This window comes from Callithrix jacchus, chromosome 15 (genome assembly GCF_049354715.1).
Source record: "Callithrix jacchus isolate 240 chromosome 15, calJac240_pri, whole genome shotgun sequence".
Lineage (NCBI taxonomy): Eukaryota > Metazoa > Chordata > Mammalia > Primates > Cebidae > Callithrix > Callithrix jacchus.
The window spans coordinates 71,363,847-71,391,840 of NC_133516.1; the positions used below are offsets into that span (position 1 = coordinate 71,363,847).

At 51.6% G+C, this 27,994-nt stretch overlaps 1 protein-coding gene across 1 annotated transcript in view; it reads left to right on the forward strand.

The window, feature by feature from the left end:
• Positions 1–494: 494 nt before the first annotated feature.
• Positions 495–27,994, forward strand: part of SLC6A6 (solute carrier family 6 member 6) — a 91,718-nt gene continuing 64,218 nt past the window's right edge. Inside the window, 3 exon segments of the mRNA XM_078351719.1 lie at positions 495–769; positions 14,952–14,973; positions 14,975–14,994. Of these exon segments, the coding sequence (XP_078207845.1) occupies positions 516–769; positions 14,952–14,973; positions 14,975–14,994 (296 nt within the window). The 5' untranslated portion in view covers positions 495–515.

Below are 27,994 nucleotides of genomic sequence, written 5' to 3' on the forward strand. Positions count from 1 at the left end.
TCAAGACGCCCTCTCGCCGCTGGGGAGGGCTCGGTGACCGTGCCCACTTTTCGGAGGGGCATACCGAGTCTCCCAGAACGTGGACAGTGGAGTGTGAGCCCGGTCTGGTTTGCACCTGGCTGCTCCAGGAGCCCGGGCCTCATTCTAGGAGCCTGCCGGGGAGGCAAGTAGTGGGGTTTGGAGACGGCTGCGAAGGCGGGGTGGAGGCGAGGCGGGTCGCGTCGGGTCTGTCCTGCTCTTCTTCCGCAGGCAGGAGGAGCCCAGGGCGGGCTACCGCACCTGGCAACAAGCGTCCGCCGCGCGGCATGAGGGTGTGCGCGCGCGCTCGGCGAGCCCGGTTCTTTGTGTGTCCGAGCCCATGAGCGAGTGCGTGTGTGCGTGTGTGCGTGTGTGTGCGTGTGTGCGTGTGTGTGCGCGCGCGCGCGTGTCCGCACTTAGGGCGGGGCTGGAGGCCCCTGCCCCGCCCCCGGCCCCGCCCCCGGCCCGGCCGAGCTGGTATTTTTCCACCCAGCAGGATGGGTGATGCTGAGAGCTGCCTGCTCAGACAACAGACACGCGAGGTCAGGAAGAAGCCGCTTATAAATTACCGCTTCCTTCGCGCCGCCACCAGCGCCGAGCCCCGAGGACCGCGAGCCCAGAGGCTGAGCCGCGCCGAGAGGGAGTGCGGAGCGTTCACCCCGCGGGCCAGAGAGCTAGCGGACCGGCAGACCCCGGCCGGCGGAACCCGGCGCAGCCGAGCAGAGCGCGGGCGGCGCCGCAGCCACCCCAGGTACCTGAGGGACTGGGAGCCCGGCGCGGAGCCGGCGCTGCCCGCCGTCTGCAGCCCCTCCCCATCCCGGCGTCGCCGCAGTCCCGGCCTCCTCCCCTCCGCGTGCCCCCATCCGGCTCCCCTTTCACCACCGCGGAAGGGACAGAGGGTCGCCTTCTCAGTCCCCCTGGCGGGGCTGTTATTGTTTCCTTGGCGAAAGGACTCCGGCTCCTGGTGCGGGCGGCAGGTGTGTGTGTGTGCGCGTGTGTGTTGTGTGTGGTATGTCTGTGTGTCTGTCTCCGTCTGGATGCCTATATGTGCCTCTGTGTCTCTATGTCTGTGTGTTTCTGAGGGTGGCTGTTTCACCGTGTCCCCAGCAGCGTGCACATGTGTTCCGGTGCATGTCTGCTGTTCTCTGTGTGCTGGACTGTGTGTGTGTGTGTGTGACCTGAGTGTGCTGTGTCTTTGGATGTATGCTCTTGTGTGTCCCTGTTTGTGTCTGCGTGAATCTGTGTATGGGGGGCTGAGTCTTCCAGGCCCTGGCTGTGTGCACGTGCATGTCCCTGAGTGTGGTTGTGTCTCCTGGTCCCTGGTTGTGGGCACTTATGTGTCCTTGGCTGTACCCAAGAGGGTATCCCCAGTACCTAGAGGGTCAAATGGCCAAAGCTGGTTCTCCAGGTCAGGCACTGAGGAGAGGCGATAGAGCAGCATGGCTCCATAGGTACTGCCCAGGTGGCATGCAGGTGGCAGTGCCAGTGCCCAGCAGTCCTGAGTGGTGGGACCAAGGCCCGGAGGGGCAGCCAGGGGGTAGCGGACAGCCGGCAGGGCCAGAAGGAGACTTCCTCCTCCAGACTATTTCCCTTTCTTCTGTGGGTTCCTCTTTTAAGTAGGAGATCCTCGTCCCCCTCCCACTAGGGAAGCCACACAGAGAGAATTCCAGGGACCTCCTCCTACAGCCCCAAAGCTTCAGCCTGGACTTCAGCCTGGACTGGAGAGGAGACCTGTGGGCAGCTCTACCAGGCAGGGAGGTGTGTGCCGGGCAGGGCCACTGGCCTGGCTATTTCGGTCACTGCTGGGCCTTTGCCAGATCCTGGCCTCCCCAAGACCAGCCCCAAAAGCTTGGGAGGCAGCCTGGGCCCCCATTTCCTGCCTGGGGAAATAAATCAGCTCAGTAACTGCCCAGACACTTGAATGGAGGGTCTTCGGGCTGAGGTTTAGTGGCGCGTGGCTCCATTTGGACCTCAATAAATTGGCTCCCGCTTTGGCACAGCTGACGTTCAAATAAATGTTACCGAGGAGATCTTTTTAAAATTTCTTTGTAATTTTTTGTTGGCTACAAGGAAAGGGATCTTGTCCAGAGTCTCCTAGCCAGAAGGAGTTTATTTTTATGAGAGAGAGAATGGGTGAGTGCTTAGCAACCACCTGCCTCCCTCTCGACCAGGGAGTCACCCAGGGAGTGTGGGGTGGGCATGAGGTGGTGGGGGGAGGAATTTCATTAAGATGGTTTTGGAGAGATGTTGGAGAGGGTCTGGCACGGCTAAGAACCCCCAATAGGGTGGGATTGGTAGAATGGTGGGAGGTGTTAGACCTGGCTCAGCCCCCAGTTGACCTTGGGTAACCTTTTTTTTGGCCTCAATTTCCTTATCTGTAAAATGGGTGGGGCAGACTGGTTATAGAGCAAACCAGGGACCAGAGGTAGGAGATTGTCCCCAGGGAACTAACTGATTTAAGTCCTGTGCTGTGTTTTAATGGGCAGGTGACCTTGGTTGATTCTGTTGGTTTCTTTGAGCCTCCGCTTGGCTGTCCGGGCAGCAAGGACGCCAGTGCCGGCCTCACTACGTCCTTGAGGGGATTGAGGGAGATGGTAATCTGCAAAGCCGGCCTCAGCTGTAAAGGGGATTGAGGTCCTTGTGGTAAGCTGTAAAGCCGGCCTCGGCTGTAGAACTGCTGATTAGAAGGTGTCACGAGGTCCTGGGTCACTGTGGTGTATGGCAAGGGCCAAGGTGCATTCTGGAGCCTTTGTCCTCTGGGGACACCCTTGTACTAACCCATGTCTCAGCTGCAATCATCTTCCCCCATCTCATTCCCATCACCTCAACCTGTGGTGATTGGGTCACATCTGCTTTGCAGAGTCCGGAGGCCTGGTGAGCAGTACAGTACCCATTTTACAGATGGACAAACTGAGAGCCACCTAAGAGACTTTGCCTTGAGTAGACAAAATTCAGTTTCAAAAGGCTTTCCCTAGCTCAGCTGTGAGTTTTGGCCCCATGGGGCTTTGGTCACTGATATCCTGGGGAGCTGAAATTGAACTGGGGCCTGGGGAAAATGAGGGACAAAGGCGCCCCAGTCCTCAAGGCAGGAGAGTGAGCATAGGCGACCCATTTGCACCTTGCCTCTGTCCCTGTTGTGCCTTACCGGTAGCCCTGCTACCCATCCTGCTGTGGGGGTCAGCCCTCCATGAGGCCGTCCAGGCTCTGGGGACTGCGTTTTCTAACTAGAACTTGTCCGCCTGTCAGTTTGTCAAAGGATTTGGGAGCTGTACTTCTGAAAGTCTTTCCAAAGGTCCTGAATGATAAGACACTTGTGAGTCATTGAACGCATTCCCGTATACAGAAAAGAGCTGAGAAATAAATTATAAGGGCTCCTCGAATGCAGCTCAGCTGCAGCCAGTGGGGGTCTGCCTGGGAATTGGGGTTGGCATGGAATCCCAGGCAGGTACATGCCAATCTCCCACTTCTGAAGAAGGTCATGAGCAAGTCAGATTCTTTGGGGCTGCATCTCACTTTCCTGTGTTTGCCAGCTTGGCCAGAGTGGTCGTTTGAATTTATGGGTTGTGGGGAGGAGCTGTGGATCTGCAAATGACTAGGGAAATCTTCAAGTGAGAACGAGAGCTCTTTTTTAATGTGCCTCATTTAGTTGGTTAATAGACCTTGGTTAAGGTCAGCTCTGGGCCAGCACTGGGTTCAGGGCAGAGTGTTGGCTTTCTAGGAGCTCCTATCCCAGAGATAGAAGCATGTGGTAGCTGCAGTAGCCATTACCACCCATGGGGTACAATGAAGAAGACCCAAGGAGCTGCTGAGTGTGCAGTGAGGGTGGGGTAGTAGGCAGGAGGCACTTTTGCTTCTTAGAGGATGCAGTCTCAGAGTTGCCATTGTCTGCGGGTAGAGAAACAGGATGGGCTGGCATTCTCAACAGGGGGCAGAGCAGCTAAGAGGGCACCATGGCATAAAATAGCCAAGCATGTTTGTAGAACAGGTTCCTCTCGTCCTGGCTGGAGAGAGGAATAGGAGCCAGATGGTGGGAGGTCTTTTTATTTTTTGTATATGAAAATAGAGACAGGGTCTTACTAAGTTTCCCAGGCTGGTCTTAAACTCCTGGGCTCAGGCGATCTCCTCGCCTCTCAGCCTCCCAAAGTGTTGATTAAAGGTGTGAACCACTGTGCTCAGCCAGAGGGCCTTGAATGTTATGTAAGTGGGCTTGGGCTTTCTCCTGAGGGCAGCAGGCGAAGAAATAGGATCATACTGAGTTTAGGGATAGTGAGGGAGAAGCCAGTCAAGCCTGGAGGCCAGGAAACCCCTGATGGTAAGTGAGGAACAGAGCTGGGGTACTGGAGACTGAGAGCCACCAAGCCAGTATCAGGAAGGACACAAAGCATTTTCTGTACCAGTGAGTCTTGCCCTGAACTCTTTCTGTAAACATGATGGTGAAGGCCTGAACCTGCCATTTAACAGGTACACAGGCCATTAACTTGCTGGCTTTACCTCCCTGAAGCATACAGCTCTGGTGTCTCTAGGTGAGTTATGCCTGTCCTGGACGAGGCTGCGGAGTTTCCCTTACTGCCTCACCTGGTCAGAGGCTTCATTTGGAAACCTGGGCAAAGGCTGCTGCCAAGGATGGGAGTTGGGGTATGAGAGGGAAAGCAGAGAGACTGAGGAATTGCTGTTCTGTTTCTAAAGCTGTAGCTTGCCATGGCCAACCAACTCTCCCTTGGAAAAAAACAACATACAAATAATAAACCATTTAAAACAAAGTAGTGGGGAGGGAATGTCGAGGGAGGCAGGTGGGCTGCCCTAACTGTGGTCAAGCATCAGAATTGCCTGGGATACTTAAAAAGAAACAAACACATTCAGACTCCCAGATCCAGCCTGGACATACTGAATCAGAACACCCAGGTGGTGTGGAGCCTAGGAATCTGTATTTTTAAAGTTTTTCTTGTGAGTTTTTAAGACAGGGTCTCACTTTGTTGCAAGGCTGGAGTGCAGTGGTACAATCACAGTTCACTGCAACCTTGATCTCCTGGGCCTAAGTAATCCCCCCACCTCAGCCTCCCATGTAGCTGAGACTACACCTCCAGGCTAATTTTTGTATTTTTTGTACAGATGAGGTTTCACCATGTTTGCCTGGGCTGGTCTCGAGCTCCTGGGCTCAGGCGATCTTCTCACTTCAGATGATTTTTAAAAAATATTTTAAAATTAAGGCATGATTTACATTATGCAGTAATATGCAAAGATTCTGTTACAGTTTGATGAGTTTTGATAAATGTAAACACCTGTGTAACCACCACCCAAATCAAGATATAGAACATTTCCAGCATCTCAGAAAGTTGTCCTGTGCTCCTCACCTCACAAGACAGCTACTTTCTTGTTTTTTTTTTCTTTTCTTCTTCTTCTTCTTCTTCTTCTTTTTTTTTTTTTTTTTTTGAGACAGAGTCTTACTCTGTCTTCCAGGCTGAAGTGCAGTGGCACAATCCCTGTTCATTGCAACCTCAACCTCCCCAGGCTCATGTGATCCTCCTACTTCCCCAGGCTGAGGTGATCCTGCCACCACAGCTTCCCAAGTAGCTGGGACTACAGGCACACGCCATCACACCTGGCTAGTTTCTTCTGGATTTCTTGTACAGACAGGGTTTTGTTGTGTTGCCAGGCTGGTGTCCAACTCCTAGGCTTAACTGATCCACCCATGTGGGCCTCCCAGAGTGCTGGGATTATAGGCACACACCACCATACCAGGCCCACTTTCCAATTTCTGTCACGATAAATTAGTTTTGCCAAGTCTAAATCCTCATATAAATGGACTGTTTAGTGTTTACTCTTTTGTGTCCATTTTGTTCTGCCTGATGTTGCTGGGATCCATCTGTGCTGTTGAGTATATCAGGAGTTGATTTTTTTTTTTTTAAATTGTGGAGTAGTCTCCCATTGTATGGATATTCCACAATTCGTTCATCCATCCTGGGTTTGTTTTTTTAAAAATTATTTTTATTTTTATTTTTCGAGACAGAGACAGACTCTGTCGCCCAGGCTGGAGTGCAATGGTATGATCTCCACTCACTGCAGCCTCCATCCCCTGAGTTCAAGCAATTCTCCTGCCTCAGCCTCCTGAGTAGCTGGGATTGCAGCCGCCTGCCACCGCACCTGGCCAATTTTTGTATTTTTAGTAGAAACAGGGTTTCACCATCTTGGCCAGGCTGGTCTTGAACTTCTGACCTATGATTCACCTGCCTTGACCTCTCAAAGTACTGGGATTACAGGTGTGAGTCACCGTGCCTGGCCTCATCCATCCTGTTGATGGACATTTGGGTTGTTTCCAATTGGTGGGGGCTATTGCTAAGAAAGCTTCTATCTGCATTTAGGTACAAGTCTTTTTGTGGTCATATATTTTTCCTTTCTCCAAGACTAGAGCTGCTGGGTTATAAGGTAGATACATGTTAACTTTCTGAGAAACTGCTAAAGCATTCACTTTTAATTACAAAAGTAATATACCTCAAGCAGTACAAAACTGCAGAAACTAAAAAGTGATCCTTTCAGATCATTTAAAAAAATGTACAATCTGATCTTCAGTCTGTCCACCTGCCTGATTGACAGTCGATCATATCTCTTTCTTGTTTTTTGGAGATGGAGTCTCACTCTGTTGCCCAGGGTAGAGTGCAGTGTCATGACCTCGCCTTGGCTCACTGCAACCTCTGCCTCCTGGGTTCAAGCAATTCTCCTGCCTCAGCCTCCCAAATAGCTGGGACTACTGGCATGCACCACTACGCATGGCTAATTTTTGTATTTTTATTAGAGACAGGGTTTCACCATGTTGACCAGGCTGGTCTCTAACTCCTGACCTCAAGTGATCCACCTGCCCCAGCCTCCTCCCAAATGCTGGACAGCCTATCATTTCTCTCTCTTTTTTTTTTTTTTTTTTGAGACGGAGTTTTGCTCTTGTTGCCCAAGCTGGAGTGCAATTGTGTGATCTCAGCTCACTGCAACCTCTGCCTCCCGGGTTCAAGCAATTCTCCTGCCTCAGCCTCCCAAGTAACTGGTATTACAGGTATGCACCAACATGCCCAGCTAATTTTGTGTTTTTAGTAGAGATGAGGTTTCTCCGTGTTGGTTAGACTGGTCTTGAACTCCCAACCTCAGGTGATTCGCCTGCCTCAGCTTCCCAAAGTACTGGGATCATAGGTGTGAGCCACCTCACCCAGCTCATATCTCTTTCTTAATATAAGGTTATACATTTCTCTCCGCATACAGCTTAAACTATCCCACAGGTGTCCATATGGACATAGACTCCTTTTTGTTACTTACTGGATCAGCTTTCACTCGAGTTTTGATTTCCTCTTCGATCCAGGCATTCTTTGGGATCTGTTTAGAAGCTAGCTGCGGTTTTGTTTTGTTTTTAACAAAAATGGCCTGGTACTGTTCTTGGTTCTGCCACTTGGTCTATTCCAACAGCAGGCCATGTGGACTGCAGCATGTCAGAACGCACGGATCTGCCAAGCCATTCCGAACAGCCAGCCTGCATTTGGGAACCACTGACTTCGCGTTTCCTGTCTGATTACCCCCAGTGCTGTCAGCTCAGTAAATGAAACACCCCACCCAGGACTTGCCCAGGAGGGTGCAGAGGAGCTGGCTGAGCCCATTCAGCATTCTGAGAAGGGAAGGAACTCATATTTATTGAGCATCCACAGTGCTTCCCCCTTGCTGTTTCAGAGATGAGTTCATCAGAAAAGTGGTTGGCCCAGCTCACTCAACTAGGAATGGGAGGAAGGAGTGCTGGACCCAGAGTCCACCTGATGGCTCAGCACATCCTTATCCCACTGGCCGTACTGCAAACGTTTATGAGTGCCTACTGTGTGCCAGGCACAGGGCCAGGGCCAAGAGGGCAGGGAGAAATAAACAGCCCCTGTGAGCAAGGAGGGAGATCTGTATCAGGAGGAGGTTAATGAACAATCTAAGATGGTTTATGCCAAGGAGAGGCCAAGGATCCAGTCTGGGAATGCCACCTCTAGTCTGAGGGAGAGCGTCCCCAGGCTGTAGAGTGTGGGGACTTTGGGATTGTGGGATCATCCAGTTAACCTTCTCTGTCCACCCACTTTATGGATGAGAATGGTGAGGCCCAAGGGAGGCATTTATCAATGCAGGAAGATAAAGCCATCCAAAGACCCATTGTTTGGCCAGTGTGTGGCTCATGCCTGTAATCCCAGTGCTTTAGGAGGCCAAGGTGGGCAGATCATGAGGTCAGGAGTTCAAGACCAGTCTGGTCAATATGGTGAAACCCTATCTCTACTAAAAATACAAAAATTAGCTGGGCACAATGGTGGGCGCCTGTAATCCCACCTACTTAAGAGGCTGAGGCAGGAGAATCACTTGAATCTGGGAGGCGGAGGTTGCAGTGGGCAGAGATTGTGCCACTGCACTCCAGCCTGGGTGACAAAGGAGACTTAGACTCAAAAACAAACAAACAAAAAGGAGCCATTGTTCACAGATGTGTCTCTCCCTGCTCCCTGCTTCCAGCCATACCCACCATTCCCACCATTTGTTGCTTCTGTGAAACCCCCCTTGGCGGGGAGGGATTTAAGGACAGTGTTAATGCCTCTGCCTTAAACTTTTGATGATATTGTTCATGACTCTCAGATCCTGGTTTTGTCACAACTCATGGGAAAGGGAGATGGGAGGGCAAAGCTCTATCAATCGCAAAGATTCCTTATGGTTTGGCTGCTCGGAGACACCCCCAGAACCCAGGATGGGGTTCCTGGAAAGCTCAGGAAGGAGTGTGGAGCCTAACACATAACGAGCAGCTCTGGCCGCTGTGTGGATTAGAACGTGGCGGGTAGGGAGAGGGCTGGTGGTTGCCAGGAGAAGGGTTGGGCTGGCAGTGGAAGACTTCCTCCCTCAGTAGGTATCAGAGCAGTCCTGGGCTGGAAGGCAGAGGACTGAGCCCTCAGGGTTCTGCTCATGTTGGGTCCTTCCTGACCTGGAGGCTCAGGACCACATCTCTGCGTGCTCCCTCCTCATGCTGGGATGCCCTGAGAAGCCCTTCCTTTCAGGACTTTTCTTTGCACATAAGTGCCAAGTGACTCCCTGCCATGTTCCAGTGGAAAGTCCTTAACCCGAGGCTGCCAGTTGTTTGGTTGGAGGGGAGGAGTATGGCTGGCCAGCGATTTCAGCAGTGTCATGCTTCGTGAGTGAAGGGTGCCGGAAGGGGGAGGTCCTAAGGGACCTGCCCTCTTGCTCTACAGCTAGTCAGCACCGTGAGGGAAGACTCAGGTCAGGATCTCAAGGACATTCATTCCTTCAGAGATGATATCTGGTGTCTCCTCTGCAGGTGGACATCACACCAGCCCAAGAGAACAGCCTCCTCACTAGCCTCTGTGCCTCCTAGGGACCTCTCTGTGCCATCCGGGGATCAGCTCTCTGCATGCCACTCTTTTGCTCAAAAGTCTTCAGTGGCTCCCTAGTGCTTTGTGACATCAAGTCCAACCTCCTTAGCCTGTCATTGGAGGCCCTTCGTGATCTGGCTCTTGGCCAGTGTTCACGCTCACCTACTGCAGCTTTTTTCCTCTGTTTGTAGTCCAGCTGGTTTCTGCTCCGCACTAGCCCCAAGCATCAGTCTCTCTCGGCCCTGCCCATGCTGGCCCCTCAGACTGCAAGGCCTTCCCTCCCATCTAAAGGGCAAGCTTGGAGCTGCTGGCTCTAGGACGCATTCCTTGAACCTCTTAACAGTGCCTGGCACGTAGTAAGCACTCAACAAAGATGACGTGAGTTAAAGTGGACTTCAGCTCGCCCTGCTCTGAGTGTTGTGGTCCTTTCCTCTGGCCTGAGCTCAGACCTTTATGGTGTTATCTTATACCCATGCACCTGACTGGGGACACATCAAGGGGAGGGGCGGATGCTCCAGCATTTAGCATAGGGGTCTGGCACACAGTGGGTGCTCAACATACAAATCAAGAGAGCCTGATTTCTTCTACTCTGAAATGAGAACCTATGGTGAACATCTGGGTGGCTCCAGGCTTGGAAATTACATTCACCCATCACTATCCATCCATCTAACAAATACTTGTTCCAGGCCCTGTCCTAGGCCCTGGGGATGTGGCTGGTGAACAAGACAGACCCCTAATCTGTACCCTCATGGAGCTGTCCGTCTGGCAGGGCTATGGATGTCAAACAAAAAATTACACATGCATGGCTAATGCCCTTTTAAAATCAAAGACCCTGCCTGTGGCACTGCAACACCAGCCCTTGGCCTCTGGCTTGCTCTGTGACCTAAGTGAGTCCTTTCTCCTCTCTGGTCCTATAAGGGGTGGCCCAGATTTTGGGTTTAAGGGAGAAAAGACCATTCCATCCATGTGGAAGCACGTGTCACCACATGGGGTGCTGTCCCTGCAGGACTCCTTTAAGGATGCAGTTGTCCTCTTGGTGGCTTTTTAAGATGTCCCAGCCTTGGCTCTGAAAGGTGTCCTGATTTGGGGACAGGAGTTCCAGAGTTACTCTGAGCAGAACTGTAGCAACAGGCTTTTAGTAAAGAACCCTGCCTTGAGGAACAATAATGTGGATTCTGCTTCTACCATTGGTAGAAGAATATCAATTAGAACAGAGTTTTAAAAAAAGAAAAGCAAAATCTTATCTGGGTGCGGTGGCTCACGCCTGTAATCCCAGTACTTTGGGAGACGAAGGTAGGTGGATTGCTTGAGCTCAGGAGTTTGAGACCAGCCTGGGCAATGTGGCAAAACCCCATCTCTACAAAAAATATAAAAATTAGCTGGATGTGGTGGCACGCACCTGTAGTCTCAGCCACTTGGGAGGCTGAGCCTGGTAGACAGAGGTTGCACTCAGCTGAGATGATGCCACTGCACTCCAGTCTGGGTGACAACAATGAGACAGCACGCCTAGGTGGGGTCAGGGGCCCTGAATTTCTAACTAACTCCCAGGTGCTGTGGACAGTGCTGGTCTGGGGACCACTCTGAGTCAAAGAGATAAACAGTGCTGTTGGGTGCCTCCTGTGCATTTAAAACCAGACTCTGTGTTTCCTGAACATCCTCTCCTTGATCCTCACCAAAGACACCATTATTCTTATTTTGAATACCTGTGGCCCAGCTGAGGGCAGGTAATTTGCCCAAGGTCACACAGCTGGGAGCCTGCCGGCATTCGCACTGGGCCAGTGCCACCTTGGAAAGGATGCTGTTGGGGAAGCCTTTTACTACTGAAAAGTGTCCTTGCTCCAAAAGCTGCAGGAGGCTTTTCAAGACAGCCAAGTCGGATGTAAATCAGGGGAGAGCCCAGGGCCAGCCAGACTGCTGACAGCGAGGCGGCCTGGGTCACCGTGTCCGGACAAGGCCCACAGCAGGATTTGGGGCTGGCATGCTGCCTGGGAGTAGGGGAGCTGTCAGGGATGCTCTGGGTGCCTGAAAGACCAGCCTGGAGACTGCTGGAGCCTAAAGAGGCACCTTCGCCTCTCACATCCTCCCCCATTATTTAGATACATTCTAGGGAAGACGGCTGGCTGGAAGGAGCAGCAATGGGATTGCATGAACTGGGACCTGCTGCTTCCGTTGTTTAAAGACTGGCTCATCCCTGCAGCCACGTGGGTGTTCTCCGTAATCATAGTCTGCTTTGAGGACAGAGAGGGCGTGGTCTCCTGCTGGCTGGGGCTTTATTTTCGCACTGAGCTCCTATCTTCAGCAACTGGGAAACGTAGAACAGATAGTGAGTCTGGGCCCTCAAATGCTGCCCCTGGCCCAGCAGTATGGGTATCACCTGGGAGCCAGCAGAATGCAGAACCTCAGGCCCCACCCAAGACCTGCTCAGTTAGACCTCGAGGGTGGGGCCTGGCAACCTGGATTTTCAAGAGCCCTCCAGGCAATTCTGCTTTGTGTTTAACTTAGAGAAGGGCTGATGACCTCTCTGGCTGTGTGCCTGGGGGTGGAGTGGGGCTGGGGGGGAGGGTCAGGCCTAACCCTTGCCTGTGATAACTAGAGTGACAGGGGCTGCAGGAACCTCAGGTATTCTGTCATCCACATCCTTCCTCTTTTTATGTGGTGGGAGGAGTGTGTCAGAGACATACATAAAATTATGCAGCAAGTTCAAGGCAGGGTATAGGTCTGGATTCTTATATTGCAAATGGCAGAAATCAGTTCAAACTGACCATTTTTATTTTATTTTATTTTTTCTGAGATGCATTCTCACTCTTGTCTCCCAGGCATGAGCCATCACACCCAGCCCAAACTGACTTTAAAAATAAAACAGAACATTTACTGACTCTTTTAGCATAAAAGCCCAGGGCCATACTTCAGCCCTAGACGGAATCCAGGTGCTGAAAGCTGTCATTGGGACTCAGTTTCTTTCTCTCATTTCCTGGCTCTGTGTAGGTCTATACCTGCTTCATTCTCCATGGGTGCCCTAGCTGCTCATCAGCGTGGTGCAGCAACCGCCCCCCCCGCACCCCACCAGTGTAGCCATCTCAACCAAGAAAGAGCCTTCTTTTTCCCCAGTATTTTTAGCAAAACTCTGAATCACCGCTCTTTTTGACCAGGCTGATCAAGTGATCGACTGGGGCTGGCTCACATGCCCACCTAGGAGGAGGAGATAGAGTCAGCCCATCTAGACCCCATGGGCTGAGAGCAGGCCTGTGTGGGCCTCCTGGTGGAACAGGTTTAGGCTGTCCCCAGAAGGGCCATGGGTGCCAGCAGGCTAGATATATGGACTTCAGTGCTATTTTTTTTTTCTTTTCTTTTTTTTCTTTTAAGAGACAGGGTCTCTGTCACCCCGGCTGGAGGGCAGAGGTACGATCACTGCTCACTGCGGCCTCAACCTTCTGGGCTCAAGCAATCCTCCCACCTCAGCCTCCCAAGTAGGTAGGACTATAGGCATGTGCCAGCATACTCAGCTAATTTTTAAATTTTATTTTTTTGTAGAGACAGGTCTCCCTATGTTGCCCAGGCTGGTCTTGAACTTTTGGGCTCATGATCTTCCTGCCTCAGCCTCCTGAAGTGTGCTGGGATTACAGGCATGAGCACACCTGGCCTTTAATGCAATTCTTATCCTCCTCTCTGAACTGGGCTGGCCTCATGTCATTGGTAAGGTTTTGCCCCAAACAAAATTATGCTCTCCTTCCTCTGGTTCTCTTAACATTGTGCTTTAAATAGGCTGCCTTCATCTTTCACGTTATCCCACTTCCCTGTATATGGTATAGGATAGCAAGGTACACATTGCCACTTCTACCACCCAAACCCATGGCAGACATTACTAATCTACCCAGCCTTCACAGAGCCCAGAATGGAGCTGTGATGGCCTCTCTGTCATGTGCCCAGCCTCTAGCCCATGGTTCCAGGCTTCATGAGCTCAGAGACCTTGGCTGAGTTGTCCACTGCTGAGTTTCATGTGCCCAGGGCAGTGCCTGGTACAGTAGATATACCTTAAGTTGTTGACTGACTGTTCCTACCTCACAGTGTCTTGGACCCAGTGGGCGCCAGTGTGAGTCTGTTGAATGTGAGGGCCCTGACGAAACAATGAGGTCATCTAATTTGGGGGTCAGGGAGCTCTGGAGCCTGCTGGACTGGCATTTACTGATACTGGCAAGTGTACCTCTGGGTCTGAGAAAGAGACTGCCAGGGCTAGGCTGCAACTACAGCAAGGAGAGGGGTCCTGGAGGCCTCTGCCTGCTCTCCCAGACCCACTCTCTCACACCCTCTCCCCCAGAGATTCCCCTGCCCATCTCTGCTAATCCCGGTTTAACAGATCATTGAAAAGATCTCAGTTGAGAAGAAACCATTTCCTGACTTTGTACACTTGGATTCCAGGAATCCAGGAGAGCCTTCCAGCCTCAGGGCAAGGAGCTTTGCTGGTAGGAGGAGGTGATCTGCCCCCAGTTGCCTATTTCCCAAACTGAGCTTCTACTGAAAAAAACAACGGAACCAAAAAAAAGTCTTCCGGGTTAGGCACTTCTGGGACTGCTTGGCTCAGCAAAGCTCCACAGATTTCCTGGGCACAGTGATTCTTACCCCTGAACCGGTTGGTGAGGACCACATTCCCCAAGGATCTTCTCCAAGGCCCCTCACTCTGGCCCTGCTATGTTCTTGTGCCCCTCAAGAATAGTCAGGCTACGTGACTGAGCTGGTGGGGCACTCAGGAGTGTGGGCTTTCTCTGGCTGGGGCTGTGAAGCAGCTTACCCATTTGCAGCTGAAATCTGTCCCCCTCTGACCAAGGGTAACATGCTGGTTCTTGCTGCTGACTGAGTTTTGGGGACCCGGCATCCAGGAGAGGGGCGTGTGAGTGAGAGTGCATGTGTGTCCCATGTGGGTCTGTGTGTGGCTGTGAATGTGTGTGGCTGGCACAGGCAAGTGTGTGTGGGGCTGGGAGTCTGCATATGATTACATGTGTCTGAGTGTGTCTGTGTGTGACCATGTGTTGTCTGAGTGTGTCTGTGTGTGACCATGTGTTGGCACATGTGAGTCTGTGTGTATGAGCCTCAGTGTCCTGGCCTTCCATATGGGTTGGTGAGCCCCTCCCCAGCACACGTTTAGTGGTTACAAGTGGGTGGAAGAGCCGGGCATGGTGGCTCACGCCTGTAATCCCAGCACTTTAGGCGGCCGAGGCAGGAGGATAATGAGGTCAGGAGTTCAAGACCAGCCTGGCGAACATGGTGAAACCCCCATCTCTACTAAAAATTCAAAAAAATAGCCAGGTGTGGTGGCAGGTGCCTGTAATCCCAGCTACTCGGGAGGCTGAGGCAGAAGAATCACTTGAATCCGGGAGGCAGAGGTTGCAGTGAGCCAAGACCATGCTACTGCACTCCAGACTGGGCTACTGCACTCCAGCCTGGGCAGTGGAGCGAGACTCTATCTCAGAAAAAGAAAAAAAGTAGGTGGAAGATCAGGGGCCCTGTGCACAGTCTGCCTCTAACCAGATCTCTTCTTTCCGTCTCTTCCTCTCTTTGCAGTAGATCCAGAACCAGAACCACAGCCCCTTCTGAGGAGCTTCCAAACGTAAGTGACCTTGGACCTCCCGGTGGGATGGGTGTCTCACACTGTGCAGTGACCCAAGGTGGGGTCTCAGGAGCTCTGTGTCTCCTCCAGGCTCTAGGAGGAGAAGACAGGACCCCTAAGGCCTGCAGACCTTGTCCACACCTCACCTGCAGGTGGCAGGTCTCCTGGCCTGCATTGGCCATTCTGTGCCTGCTTGTCTGTGCCAGAGAGGGCACAGGAAGGCCCTGCAAATGGGCCAACAACTGGTTTCGGAGACCTAGCCTGGGCCCTGTCCTGGTTCTGCTGCAGAGTAGCCTGGGGCAAGCCTGCTGTGGGGAGGAGGCCCTCACTGAGTTGATTCTGAGGATTGGGGGTCTGAGCTTGACTCCGTCTCTAATCTATTAAAGATTTGTTGTTTTGAGACCAGGTTGCACTCTGTTGCCTAGGCTGGGGTGCAGTGGCATCATCAGGGCTCACTGAGCCTCAGTCTCCCTAGGTTCAGGTGATCCTCCCACCTCAGCATCCCTAGTAGCTGGCACTACAGGCATGTGCCACCATGCCCAGCTTATTTTTGCACTTTTTGTTGCAACAGGGTTTTACCATGTTGCCCAGGGCACAGTGGCTAAGGCCTGCAATCCCAGCATTTTGGGAAGCCAAGGCAGGAGGATTGCTTAAGGCCAGGAGCTCAAGGCCAGCCTAGGCAACATATTGAGCCCCATCTCAGCAAAAATTAAAAATAAACAAAATTATAAATAAACAAATATGCAAAATGAAAAACCTTTGCTAAAGTTGCAAGAGTATTACAGTGGCCTCCCATTATGCCCTTCGTTAAGATTTTCCCATGAGTAACATTTGCCACATTCACTTCGTCTCTTTCTCACTAATATGTTAAATAAAAATAGCCATGTGAATATTCTTCCATTTTTGCTGAATCACTGGGGTAAATTGCAGGCGTGATGCCCCTTAACCTCAATCCTTCAGGTCTTTCATAAGAGCAAGGCCGTTCTCTTATATAACCCTGGCACAGTTACTTACCCCAGGAAACTGATTTAACATTGACAGGATTCTGTTATCTATGGATCTTAATGGCATTGTGCTGATGGTCTCAGTGTTTACGGCAGCTTTATTTTTCTTTTAGTTCAGGATCATCGTGTTTTTAAAAAGGGTTTAAGGGATGTCTTCTTCACTGACTTAAGACATTGCCTACTCTAGGGGCTTCCAGAGTCTTTTAATCCTCGACATTCATTAAATACGTTTTACAATGGGATTTGGCCTGTGTATGCACATACGCAAACATGCCTGTGAAACTCAGACCCTGAAACTGAGGTTTCTCAGATTATCCTCGTACTCACCATCCACTGTGCTCTGGTCTGCGTCTCATTTTGTAAAAATGATGGCCTTGACCCCTTCCCTTGATGTCAAGACCCACTGTGGACTCTGCTTTGGAATTTGAAAACTCTGGCTTCCTGGGCAGAAATTTCAAAGGGGGAAGGTTAAGCTCCCACTGGTCTAGGGTTGGGATTGGTTGATGTGGGGTCCCCTTGAAGCCGGGACCAGACAGGCATTCATCTGTGGCCCAGAGCTCCTCAGCCTACTGCTGCTGGTGGCTGGACCAAGTCCTTCCTTTTCATCAAGCCCCTCAGGCCTAGAATGCTTAGTCACAAGCAGCCCGACCCCGGGGAGATGGATTCTTTGCGCTGTGACATTGGGCAGGTGTGTTCCCCCAGCCAGCCCCTAGGCAGGCATGGAGGTGACCTACACGATGCTGGCCTCCAGAGTCATTATCATCATAATTATAGACGTCAATAATAATTGCTAATACTTCCTGGACTCAGCATGCTCAGATGGTGCTGAGAGGTTTCATGTATTAACTCATGTATCTCTGTCAACTCTAAGAAGTTGGGTGTGTTCTTGAAAAAATGTGACATAAATTTATTGAGTGCTTCCTGCACATCAGGCACAGCTAAGCATGTCACAGACCCACATACAGCCTCCTCTGGAGCCCTGTGGGGTGGGTGCTGATGTCATCCCTATTGTACAGATTGTGAAACTGAGGCTTGGAGAGATTGATTGATTGTTCTCAAGTTCACACAGCTAGGAAGGATTGGAACCTAATTGAGCTGACCCTAGCCCACTTCCTCAGGCTGGGAGCAGCTTCTGGTTCCAGCCCCTTCCTCTTAAGGCCTTCCTCCTGGTAAATGAGTAGTCAAGGGCAGCTGGGGAATGAGGCTCCTGCTTCTGTGAGGCTGGAATGTGAGTTCTGCTTCCAGATAAAGAGTCTTGTGCAAGGAGCCCTGCCTGGGCTGGCAGCTTTATAGGCAATAAACAGAGGTTGCCAGTTCTTCTTTTTGAGGCTTGCTGATGTATTTGCACGTGGGAGCCCATTTTATAGAAGAGCCTGAGAGGCAGGTTTGCCCTCAGATTTATCTGATGCCTCCTCTAAGCAGCCCTCTTGGCTTACACTTTTTGAAAGGGCTCCTCGTCCCCCTGACATAGCAGGGGTGTCTAGAGGAACAGGGTGGAAGAACAGATGCTGTCACCTCTGAAGTCTGAGCACTGATGGTGTCCGCTCTCCTCGCTGGGCACGTCACGTGGGGGCTCAAACCTTCAGGTTCTCATCTGAGAAGGGGCATGATATGGATATGTGTATTGGTTGGTTGTTGAGTGGAACCTGAACTTTAATGGACCAGCCCAGAAAAGTATTGCTGTCAGGGAGCAACCCATGTAGTGGAGTCCATGGAGCTGGGGAGTCAGGCAGTCCCCAGTTCAAATCCCAGCTCCAGCTCTGCCGGCTTCGTGACCTGCAGGGGTCACTGAACTACCCCAAGCCTCAGCTAATCCACCCCTAAAGTGGAGCAATAGTGGCACCCAGGAGGGTTGGAAAGACAGTGATCCTGGGATTTTGGGGTGGGGGTAACCTCACCACTTTTTTTCTTTTTTTGAGACGGAGTCTTGCTCTGTCACCTGGGGTGGAGTGCAGTGGTATGATCTCTGTTCACTGCAACCTCCACCTCCCGGGTTCAAGTGATTCTCCTGCTTCAGCCTTCTGAGTAGCTGGGATTACAGGCACCCACCACCATGCCTGGCTAAATTTTGTAGTTTTAGTAGAGATGGGTTTCACCATGTTGGTCAGGCTGGTCTCGAACTCCTGACCTTGTGATCCTCCCGCCTCAGCCTCCCAAAGTGCTGGGATTACAGGTGTGAGTCACTGTGCCCGGCCAACCTCATCAGGTTGTAAGCAGAGTGAGGTTAAGTGCTCAAAAGGCCTAGCACATCAGTGCCAAGCACCCCACATGCAGCTTCTCATTTTATACCCCAAGGTGAGCCCCCCAGAGCAACTCCCCACCCCCTCAGCTATGGGGCCAAGTCCAGAAATCAGATTCACCTTCCTGGTGCCTGGGGTGATTTAAGGAAGAAAGGAGATTCTTAACAGGGAGACCCTCTCGGGGCTTGTCGTGAGATCTCCCATGGGGTGTCTGCCCCCATGCCCCCCACCCACTGTAAATTGGTAGATGTAGGGGATGTTAGTATAACAGGTCTATGACTTCCAGTGTTGTCATAAAAGGCCACCTCAGTCCTGTTCAACAAGAGTGCCAACTTCAACATTTGCTTCCTAGAAGGCCCAAGACCCTAATAAAATGATATTTATTGTTTACTCTGATTATTAAAAGTCATGCATTTTTAGCCAGATGAGGTGGTTCATGCCTATAATCCCAGCACTTTGGGAGGCTGAGGTGAGCAGATCACTTGAGGTCAGGAGTTCAAGACCAGCCTGGCCAACATGGTGAAACCCTATCTCTACTAAAAATACAGAAATTACCCATGCATGGTTGTGCACACCTGGAGTTTCAGCTACTCTGGAGGCTGAGCAAGAGAAAACAAGCTGCTGGATTTGGCCCAGTGGCCAGTTTGCTGACCTTGTTGTAAGCAGTGATTTGTTGAATAAACCAGCATTTATTTAATTAATTCCCTAGTGATGGGAAATTGGCTGGTTACAGTTTCTCTGTCGTGCAAACCAGTTTGCATTTTGTTTGTTTGTTGAGACAGGGTCTTGCTCTAACCCCCAAGCTGGAGAGCAGTGGTGCGGTCCCAGCTCACTACAGCCTTGACCTTCCAGGCCCAAGCCTTCCTCCCACTTCAGCCTCCTGAGTACCTGGGATGACATGCATGCCACCGTAGACCTGCCTCGTTATTTTTTGTAGAGACCGGGTCTCACTATGCTGCCAGGCTGGTTTCAAACTCCTGGGCTCAAGTAATCCTCCTGACTTGGCCTTCCAAAGTTCTGGGATTATAGGCAAGAGCTTCCATGCCTGGCCTCCATTTTCAACTGTTGTAAAAGACGCGTAACGTAAAGCTGATCATCTCAACCACTTGAAATCGTACAATTCAGTCGTGGGAAGTAGATTTAAAGCATTGTGCAGCCAGTCTCCAGAAGTTTTTCACCTGGCAAAACTGAACCCAGTGAACGCCTTTTGACTGGATGTCTTTACAGGTTGGTCTGGGCAAGAACTGGGCTTGCTGGTTGAATGGGGTGCACGTGTTTGAGATGCTGGGCATGTGTTGATGAATCATTGACCCTGCAGAGGTTGCCCTTATTTACACTCTGGCCTGATATCACTGACAGCCTGGGGCATCGAGATGGAGTGGTGGCACCTCCCTGGGGAGCTCCTGCCTTCAGGACTTTAGGAAACGGGATTTAAAACGATTTATCCTAGAGAAGCAGCTCCCAGTCTGCCAGCCTTCCTCATTTGGGGAACACAGGAAAAACCCAGTAAGCAATAAATAGCTCTGAACACTGGGCCAGACTCGAGGCTGAAAAACACACCCCACCCTCTAGAGTAGATGTACTGGCAGCGCCTGTGCTCAGGGGTCCCCTGAGCCTCAGTGTGAATGTCACTCGGTTTCTACCCTGCTCTGTGACTCTGGGCACATCCTTTAACCTCTCTGTGGGCTCTAAGGTCCTCTGTCAAAATCTGCCTGATGTAGAAGCTCCCTTTTTTGGATGTGAGGGTCAGGAAAGAAAAACTATGAAAGTTCTTAGCACAGGGACCGGCACATAGCAGTCCTTCAATAAATGATAGTTGTCATTGTCATTGCTAGTATTATTGTGATTATTTCTGGCACCTCTATCTCAGAGAAGTCTGAATATATGCATAGTAATCACATCTGCAGCCCTCTGCAGTTTGCGCGGTTTACACAGCTTGGACACCTGCATCATCTTGCAGGGTAGTTATTATTGCCCCCCATTTACAGGTGAGAAAACTGGGGCTCGGGAAGGCAATGAGAAACTGGAGGTCAGCCATATGTTAGGACAGGGAGCCTGGGTATAGCCTGTGTCTTTGGCTTTGGTCTTGCACGTGGCTGCTGCTGGGAGATAGGGCTGGGGCAGGCAGGTTCCTCCTGTCTGGCCTCAGCCTCGCAGGAAAGCTTGGGCCTCAGGTGGAACGAGGACGCCTTGAATGCAGCTTCTCGGCTAGAATCTTGGACCCAGCAGGGGGAAGAGGGGGATTTCCTCAGGGAGGGGCTTTTTCAGAATTGGCAGGGACTTTCGGGACCTTGGCTGCCCACCTCAGTGAAGTCTGAGGGGAGTTCCTGGAAGGCATTTCATCTGTCCATGTGTTCTCAGTCAGTGGACAATTAAGTCCAGAAACCTTCATAAAGAGCAGTCACCTCCAGGATCCCTGGGGCTGCAGACAGCCTCGGGGGTTTTGGGGGGGCTGGCTCCTCAGGTGCCCAGGAAAGAAGGTGCCCTGGGGTCAGTGTTCAGACCCAGCTGCCTGCAGGGACCTCCAGAGTGCCTTTGTCTACTCATGTCTCCACCCACTTACTGGGGAGCTCGGACAAGTCCCCAAACCTCTGTGTGTGTGTGCCCTCTGATTCCCAATGTGAAAACGAGGGAATAGAATAAATCATTTATTCCCAGGGTAGGTTCTTGGGGTAGCAGTGCTGAGCTCAGGTGAGAATCTCCACCCCTTCGATTTAGAAGCCAGTGCCCTGTTGCGGGGGCTCTCCTCCGAGCTGAGCGTCCTCCTCTGTCAGGCACAGAACATGTGCAGCACAGGGCTGGTGCCTAGGCCCCTCCCCAGCCTGGCTGCTCAGTGGCTTACCCTCTGGGGGCCTGCACTCAGGCCACCTGGGCTTCCTGTCATTGCTTCTCAACCCTGTCTTCGTCCCAGCCAGAGGTAGAGGTAGAGTCGCATCCCTGCTCTTCTGCCTGTCGATTCCTAGCGGCAGCTCAGCTCCCGAGTCCAAATCCCCATCCTCACTCTTCTTACTCTATGGAGTCCCACCTGGGCCATTGTGTTACAACGGACTCACTCTCCTACCTCCTTTGCTACCTCTGTCACAGGGAGGGGCTGGGTTCTCATTTGTGTTTTTGGGTTGAGTTTTCCTGAGAGCTGACAGCCTCTCAAGTCTTTTCTGGGCATCCTGCCTGTCCCTGACAAGGGTCTGCCTCTTGTCCTTAAGTTACTAGAGGCCCAGAGAGACCAGATTCCGATGAGGAATCCAAGACTGGGTCCACATCAATGAGAAGGAAGCCAGGATTGATTAGCAATGTCCATCAAAGGGGCAGGGTGGGAGGAGGTGGCATGTGTGTCGTCCACGTGACACCCTTAGTAATGGGCACTTGCTTTGGAAAAATTGTAGAGGAGCCCAGGGGACTTCAAAAGAACTCTACAGCCATCAGGCAAGAGGTCTTCTGGATGGGAAGAAGGGGACAGAGTGCCTCTGGAAGGACAGTGTGCCCAGGGGAGCACTGCTGTGCCAGGCCTTCTCATGCCTCAGTGTGATCTCACACCTAGATGAGTGTAAGACACTCACACATGATGAATGTTGCGGGACAACATTCATTCACTTAGTACTTACTGAGCAACCGGTGTATACCAGGCACAGTGCTAAGTGGGACAAAGGCCCTAAAGATGCCGTTGGTATAGAGCCAGGAGGCTGGGCCTCATCTCAGGTGGGTAGAGGGAAGCTATTTGTGACTGTGGGCTCGTGAGTCTTTCTGCCTCCACTTTTTCACCCACTCTTCCTTATAACAAGCTCCCTGAGGGTCAGAGAAGTGCAGTGATCTGCTCAAGGTCACACAGCACCTTGAGACCTCAGGCCTCTGCTCCTCTCAGAACCACTCTTTGTATTGTGGGGCTGTCAAGAGAATAGTCTTTGCTGCTGCTTCTTTGGGCAAGACCATCTTCCACCTGTGCCTCAGTTGCCCCATCTTTAAAATGGACCCTATGATATCTACTGGGTTAGCAAGTGGATATAGGAGAAAGCAATTTGGTGTTTTGAAAATACCAAATATGTCTTATTAATTAATATTGGCCATAATTCAGGGGTGAATTATTCACATTTAACAATCCAGGCATTCAGGGAAATCTCTCACCCTAAAAGATACAAAATCAGGGAGGTTGGCCTTCTGTGGGCCAAGCAATCCCTGTGCAGCCCAGTCCGGAAGCTTCACTGCTGGGTTCTGGACCTGCTGGATGTTCTGGGGAGAAGGGTTGTCCCAGCTTAAGGTCATGGAGTCAAGGCCTTTGTTTCTCTTTGGCCTTTCTAGTCCATTTGAGGAAGTCACTTTTTTACACTCTTGCCAGCTCTGCTGAGTAGGGGAAAGGCCCCGGCAAGAGCGTGTGACATCAGGGGAAGTTTGGGGAAAATCTCTAAGCATATGAACATTGAGAATTGAAAGTCTGATCAGTCATTTAAAAGTTACGGACTTTTGCTGTGGCTCAGGCCCCAGCTGTGGCTGAGGACCAAGAAATGAGCCACTCTCTGTTCAGCCTGGGAACGTGTGTGGGAAGATGCTACAAATCAGGACCGTGTCAGGGGTCGGGAGGGTCTCTTGAAGGTACTTTGGGCATGCAAAGTTTAAAAAAAAAAAAAAAAGCTCCCAGAGGTCTTGAATGACAGAAATATGCCAATTGGCCATCAGACAGTGAGGCCATTCCCAGTAGGGGAAACAGCCCAAGGAAAGGCCTGGTAGACAGTGGAAACCTGGAGTGACTTTCTAGAAGCCCTAAGGAGTGCAGCTTGGCTGGGGTGTGTCCTGCTCTGGGCAGTGGGCGGGGTGGGGGTTGGGTGGGGGTCTGGCTCAGTGACCTCGGGTCTGTTCAGAGTGATTGGTCTTGATTCACTTTGGGGAACCAGCCCAGAAACAGGAATCCTTATTTCATGGTTCCAAGTGCCCCTTAAAGGTAGTGCTTGTTGTTTTGACAACTGGCTTCTGAGCAGACAAACCCTGCCTTCACCCAAACAGGAGAATCGCAGGCGCGGCCACAAGTCCCCAGAGGAAACCCACTCTAACGAGGTGTCTAACCCACTTTGCTGACTCACGTACGTGGTTTTGGGAGCCCGTGAAGTGCATTAGGAGGGAGGGGATGGGGAGGCAGCACTGTCGAAGGAGGCTCCGTTGAAGCTGCCTGTTTGACACACAACACCGGATGGAGAAACTGTTTAGCTGGTATTTTCCCAGTGTGGCAGTTCTGGAGCCCAGAGGTGTTTGTTTCTGCCTCTCCCAGCACTTAGCTGGATGCTAAGAAGGGGCGGAGTCAGGGTCGTGTTGGTCGAAGGAGAGCATGAAATGAAAGATGGCTGATCTTTCTCGAGCATGGAGTATCCTGTTTCTCCTGAGAGTAAATCCAATTGTGTATTTGAGGCACTTCCGTGTACTTTCCTTGTGTAATTTGAGATGGCCCATTTTACAGATGATGCAACTGAGGCCCCCAGGGAGAAGTGACGTTCCTAGGTCACACTTGCAGCTGGTAAGGGGTGCAGTGTTAGGTTCCAACTAAAATCTTCTAGGTGATGCAGCATAGGTGAAGGGTGGAACTAGGCAAAGCTTATTTGGGAAACAGAGTCCCGCAGGGGCTGCCTACACTGGTAATACAGAGCCCAAGCAGCAGACACAGGGAGGGCCCCTCCTCCCCACTCACATTGTAGGGAGGAATTATGTAGAACTCGGCCATCTGGGGGTCAGAAGAAACTGCTTGACCAAATAAATAGATGGGTCAATTAAAAAGGACAGATTTCTTGGCTATATATAGTTGTGGCCTAAATCTCAGGTATCCTTGCCCCCAAGGAGTAAAGGGAGCTGTTTTCAGAGGGCCCAGGCTATGGACAGAATAAGCCGATTACATCCTGGGCTACAGTGGGTGGGATGCTTTGCAGGAGTGAGAGGAAGCTCCAAGGAGGTGAGGGGTGGGTGGGGGACTCAGGGGCCAGAGAGGGAGCAAGGCAACAATTGCATTTCCAAAATGATGTGGGTTGGGAGACCACCCTTGGATTCTGCTCCTTTTCCTCATCAATTTATTTGAGATTAGTCACACCCCTGGATATCAGCCACCTACTTGCTCAGGCCAGTCTGAATTCAAATGACTAAACATTTCTTTCCTAGCCTTCAGGGTCAGTATTTAGTAATCACAGCCGGTGTGCAGAACTCTCACCAATTATGAGTCTAATTAAATGGGAAGATCCGGCAAGCACTAAGTACTGGGCCTCGCACAGCCGGGGCTGATAGCGGCTGCTCCTGTGATTGAGACCAGCTGCCATCCGGATGGTGAAGACACTTTTGATCTGGGCTGATTCAGGAGACCCGGATTCTAATCCTTGAGTTAATTTGAAATTAATTCCCGTGCCTCCTGCTGGTTTCAGTTTCCCGGTGTCTGGTTGTAGGGGAGAGACTTCCTGGTGTCAAAGGTCACAACCAGGCGATGCCCCAGAGCCCAGTGGTTACGGAACCAGACTCAGTTGGCCACTTCCTGGCTGTGCAGTCTTGGTCCAGTCGCTTATTGACTCTGAGCCTTAGTTCCTCATCTCCATTTGGGGTAAGTCTCCCCGCCCCCTGCCCCCTGCCTCCTGCCGCCGCGTCTCGTAGGGTGGCTGGTTAAGTATTGAGTAAAATAATGCGTCCACATGCTGATTCCCAGACGTCACACACAAGCACGCAGCACAGGGAGCTGGGATTGCCCACAGGGTTGGAGGATTTTGCATACATTTAAAGCATTTCGAGTGTGCTTTTAAGCCCCATTAGACTAAGATGCTACAAAGGCTCACTACTTTTGGACTAATTAAGAGAAAAGTAAGCCACTGTAATCAGTGAAACATGATTTAAGGAAAGAAAAAAATATTTAGCATGATTAAAACATTTCTATTAGCTAGAATTCTGTAAAGTGCCATCACAGTGCCGGACACACTATGTCAGCTGCAGTTATTATTATTTCAGCTATACAAAAACAGGTGGAATTAGAAGAACCAAGGGTTGCTATGGCAATAAGCTGAGCCCCTCCTCATCCCTACCTAGGAGGAGGCCTGGCCCCACCCAGAGCTTCCTGTGGTCTTAGTGGGGAAGAAGAAACTTCTGGACTGGCTTCCCAGGGGAGGCTGCACCTGAGAACTGAAGATGAGCAGGAATGTGTCTTCCAGGGCCTAGGAACGGTAGGGCCTCCCAGAGACAGCGTGGAGGTGGGGAGCTCTGTGATAAAGGAACCCCTCTCTGGTGTTAGTTCTGCTGCGGAGCGTCCTTATGTGGTGTATTTTCCTGGAAATCATAGCCTCCCAGCACCCAGTGCTGTGCTGGAAGCGGCATTGTGACCTCCTGCTCAGATATTCTGAAGCACAGAGGCTGAGCGCTGGGTGTCTTCCACACTCTCTCTGGCTGCTTCTGTGCCTGAGTCTCCCCTGCCTCCAGTGAGTAAGTGGTGTTTGCTTGTTCACTCATCGTGTCCCCTTCTGCTCACAGAGCCTCTGCACCTTTCCAGAACCACTCTGGGCTCCCTGCTGTGATCATGCCCTATGTGGTTGCTGGCAGCTGTGGTTACCTGAGAAATGGGGTTCAGTGGGCTCTGCCCACAGGGGGAGTGTGCAGGGGGCCAGTGTGGGAGCTCTTTGGTCATACTTACTTCCTGGCGACGTGGGTGGCCCTGTTAGAGCCCCAGTGGGACAAAGGTCTTCCCCAGAGGCCCGCAGCTTGGAGAAGGGCATGGCTTCTCTCACTGAGGATACTTGCCCAGGTTGCCCCTGCAGACCATCAATGGGAGCCTCTGTTTTCCCAACTTAGCTCAAATCCTTGCCAGAGGCAGCCTCAGTACCTGAGCTGACCCAGGGTGGGTTGTCAGGTGGACAGGGTTGGTGGAACCCTCCCTTGGAGCCAAGAACCTCCATGGGGTTTAGGGCTGTGTGTTTTCTCGGCCTGGGAGAGAGCTCCCCAAATCAGTAGGGAACCCTGCTGGTCCTAGGACATCCAGGCAGCAGGGGAGGGAACTGGAGGTGCAGACCAGACCTAGGACATGGGAGACCAAGGCTCTTATCCAGACTCAAGCAGCCCTTCTCCACTTGGACCTCAGTTTCCCCACCTGTGCCATGAAGGCATTAGGCCAGATGATAGTGTTTAATTTCACAAGCTACTCCAAGTACAAAAACAAAATTTGGATTGAGAGGTGGAGTGGCCCGTCCCTGGGCTGGCACACTTTTTATTTGACCACCATATGGGGATTTTTTTTAAGTGACCAACTGCTCTCACCATGATATAAAAAGGAAAACCACATACCAAAAAATAATAAGACCCCCAAAAGTGTAAGGCTGTAATGTTAGAAGGCAGGGACATGTCACACTGTGGGCTGGGGAAGTCTTTATTCCAGAGTGGCACAGCCCACAGCCTGGCCTCGGGCAGCCACAGAGTAGAAGCCCTTTGGGAAGATCTAAGAGCCAACCACAAGAATTGCGGCTGTCCTGAGTCCTGCTACAGTCAGGCAGCCCATCTAGATTAGCCCCAGCCTGAGGAGCTGTTCCCCTTCACATGTGGAGTTTTAAATGTACACTTCTGTGGGCACCCAGCCCTGTCCTGAGCAATCGACTTCGTGTGATCGCCATCCACCCTGTGAGGTCGATGCAGTTATCAGCCATGTTATAGGTGAGTAAACCAAGGCACAGACCATATGCTGCTCAGGGTTGCAGAGCTGAGGTTTGAGCCCTGTCAGCCTGGCTTCAGAGCTGCCTGGCTAGCCCCACCTTCCTTTCCAGGCTTCCATCTCCTTACTGTATGTGAACTCGGCATTAAGCTGTTGGACCGGGCCAGGCATGGTGGCTCACGCCTGTAATCCCAGCACTTTGGGAGGCTGAGGAGAGTGGATCACAAGGTCAGGAGTTCAAGACCAGCCTTGCCAAGATGTTGAAACCCTGTCCTTACTAAAAATATAAAAATTAGCCGAGCACTGTTGCAGGTGCCTGTAATCCTAGCTTCTCGGGAGGCTGAGGCAGGAGAATCGCTTGAATCCTGGGGGTGGAGGTTGCAGTGAGCTGAGATTGCACCACTGCACTCCAGCCTCCATCTCAAAAAAAAAAAAAAATGAAGTTGTTGGACTGATCTGTCACTCAGTGATGCCTAAGTGAGGTGTCCCCCAGTGCCCAAGGACCTCATCCAGGAGCTGTGGGGTTTCAAAGTTTCCACATCGAGGGGTCCCAGTGTCTGACTTCTGCAGTTGCAGCCATTCTGGGGGCCACCAGTGAGGTAACATTCCTCTCCTGAAGGTTTTCTCTCCAGCTGCCGAAGGTGTCCATGGTAACCAGCAGGTGGAGAGAAGCTTCCTGACCACCCTGCTCCAATGAGCTGCCCTGCGGTTCCCTCCTGTGGGTTGTTGGAGCCCGCTCTGCGGGTCCACAGCAAAATCCTTTTCTACTCTCAAGTCCAGTTCCCAGCCCTTGTAACTTCCATCTCCCCAGCTTAGCAGGTGCCAGCATCCCAAGGGCCAGAAGGGTACTCAGTACTTTGCATGGGGAACTGCAGGCCCTGGTCTGGCCCCCACTCCTGCACTCTGCTTTCTGCCCTGAGATGCTTCCCTAACTGCATCCTAGGGGCTAGGGAAGGGAGGTGACAGCAGGTTTTCACATCTGTGCTCAGATCCCCAGGGAGCCACCAACCCAGGGGACCCATGTTGCTCAGTCAGCAAGAATCATGGGGACCCCAGAATTCTCCAGTCACACCCACTGCAGAAGAGAAGGCTGGCCCCTGAGAAGCCTGGGGAGA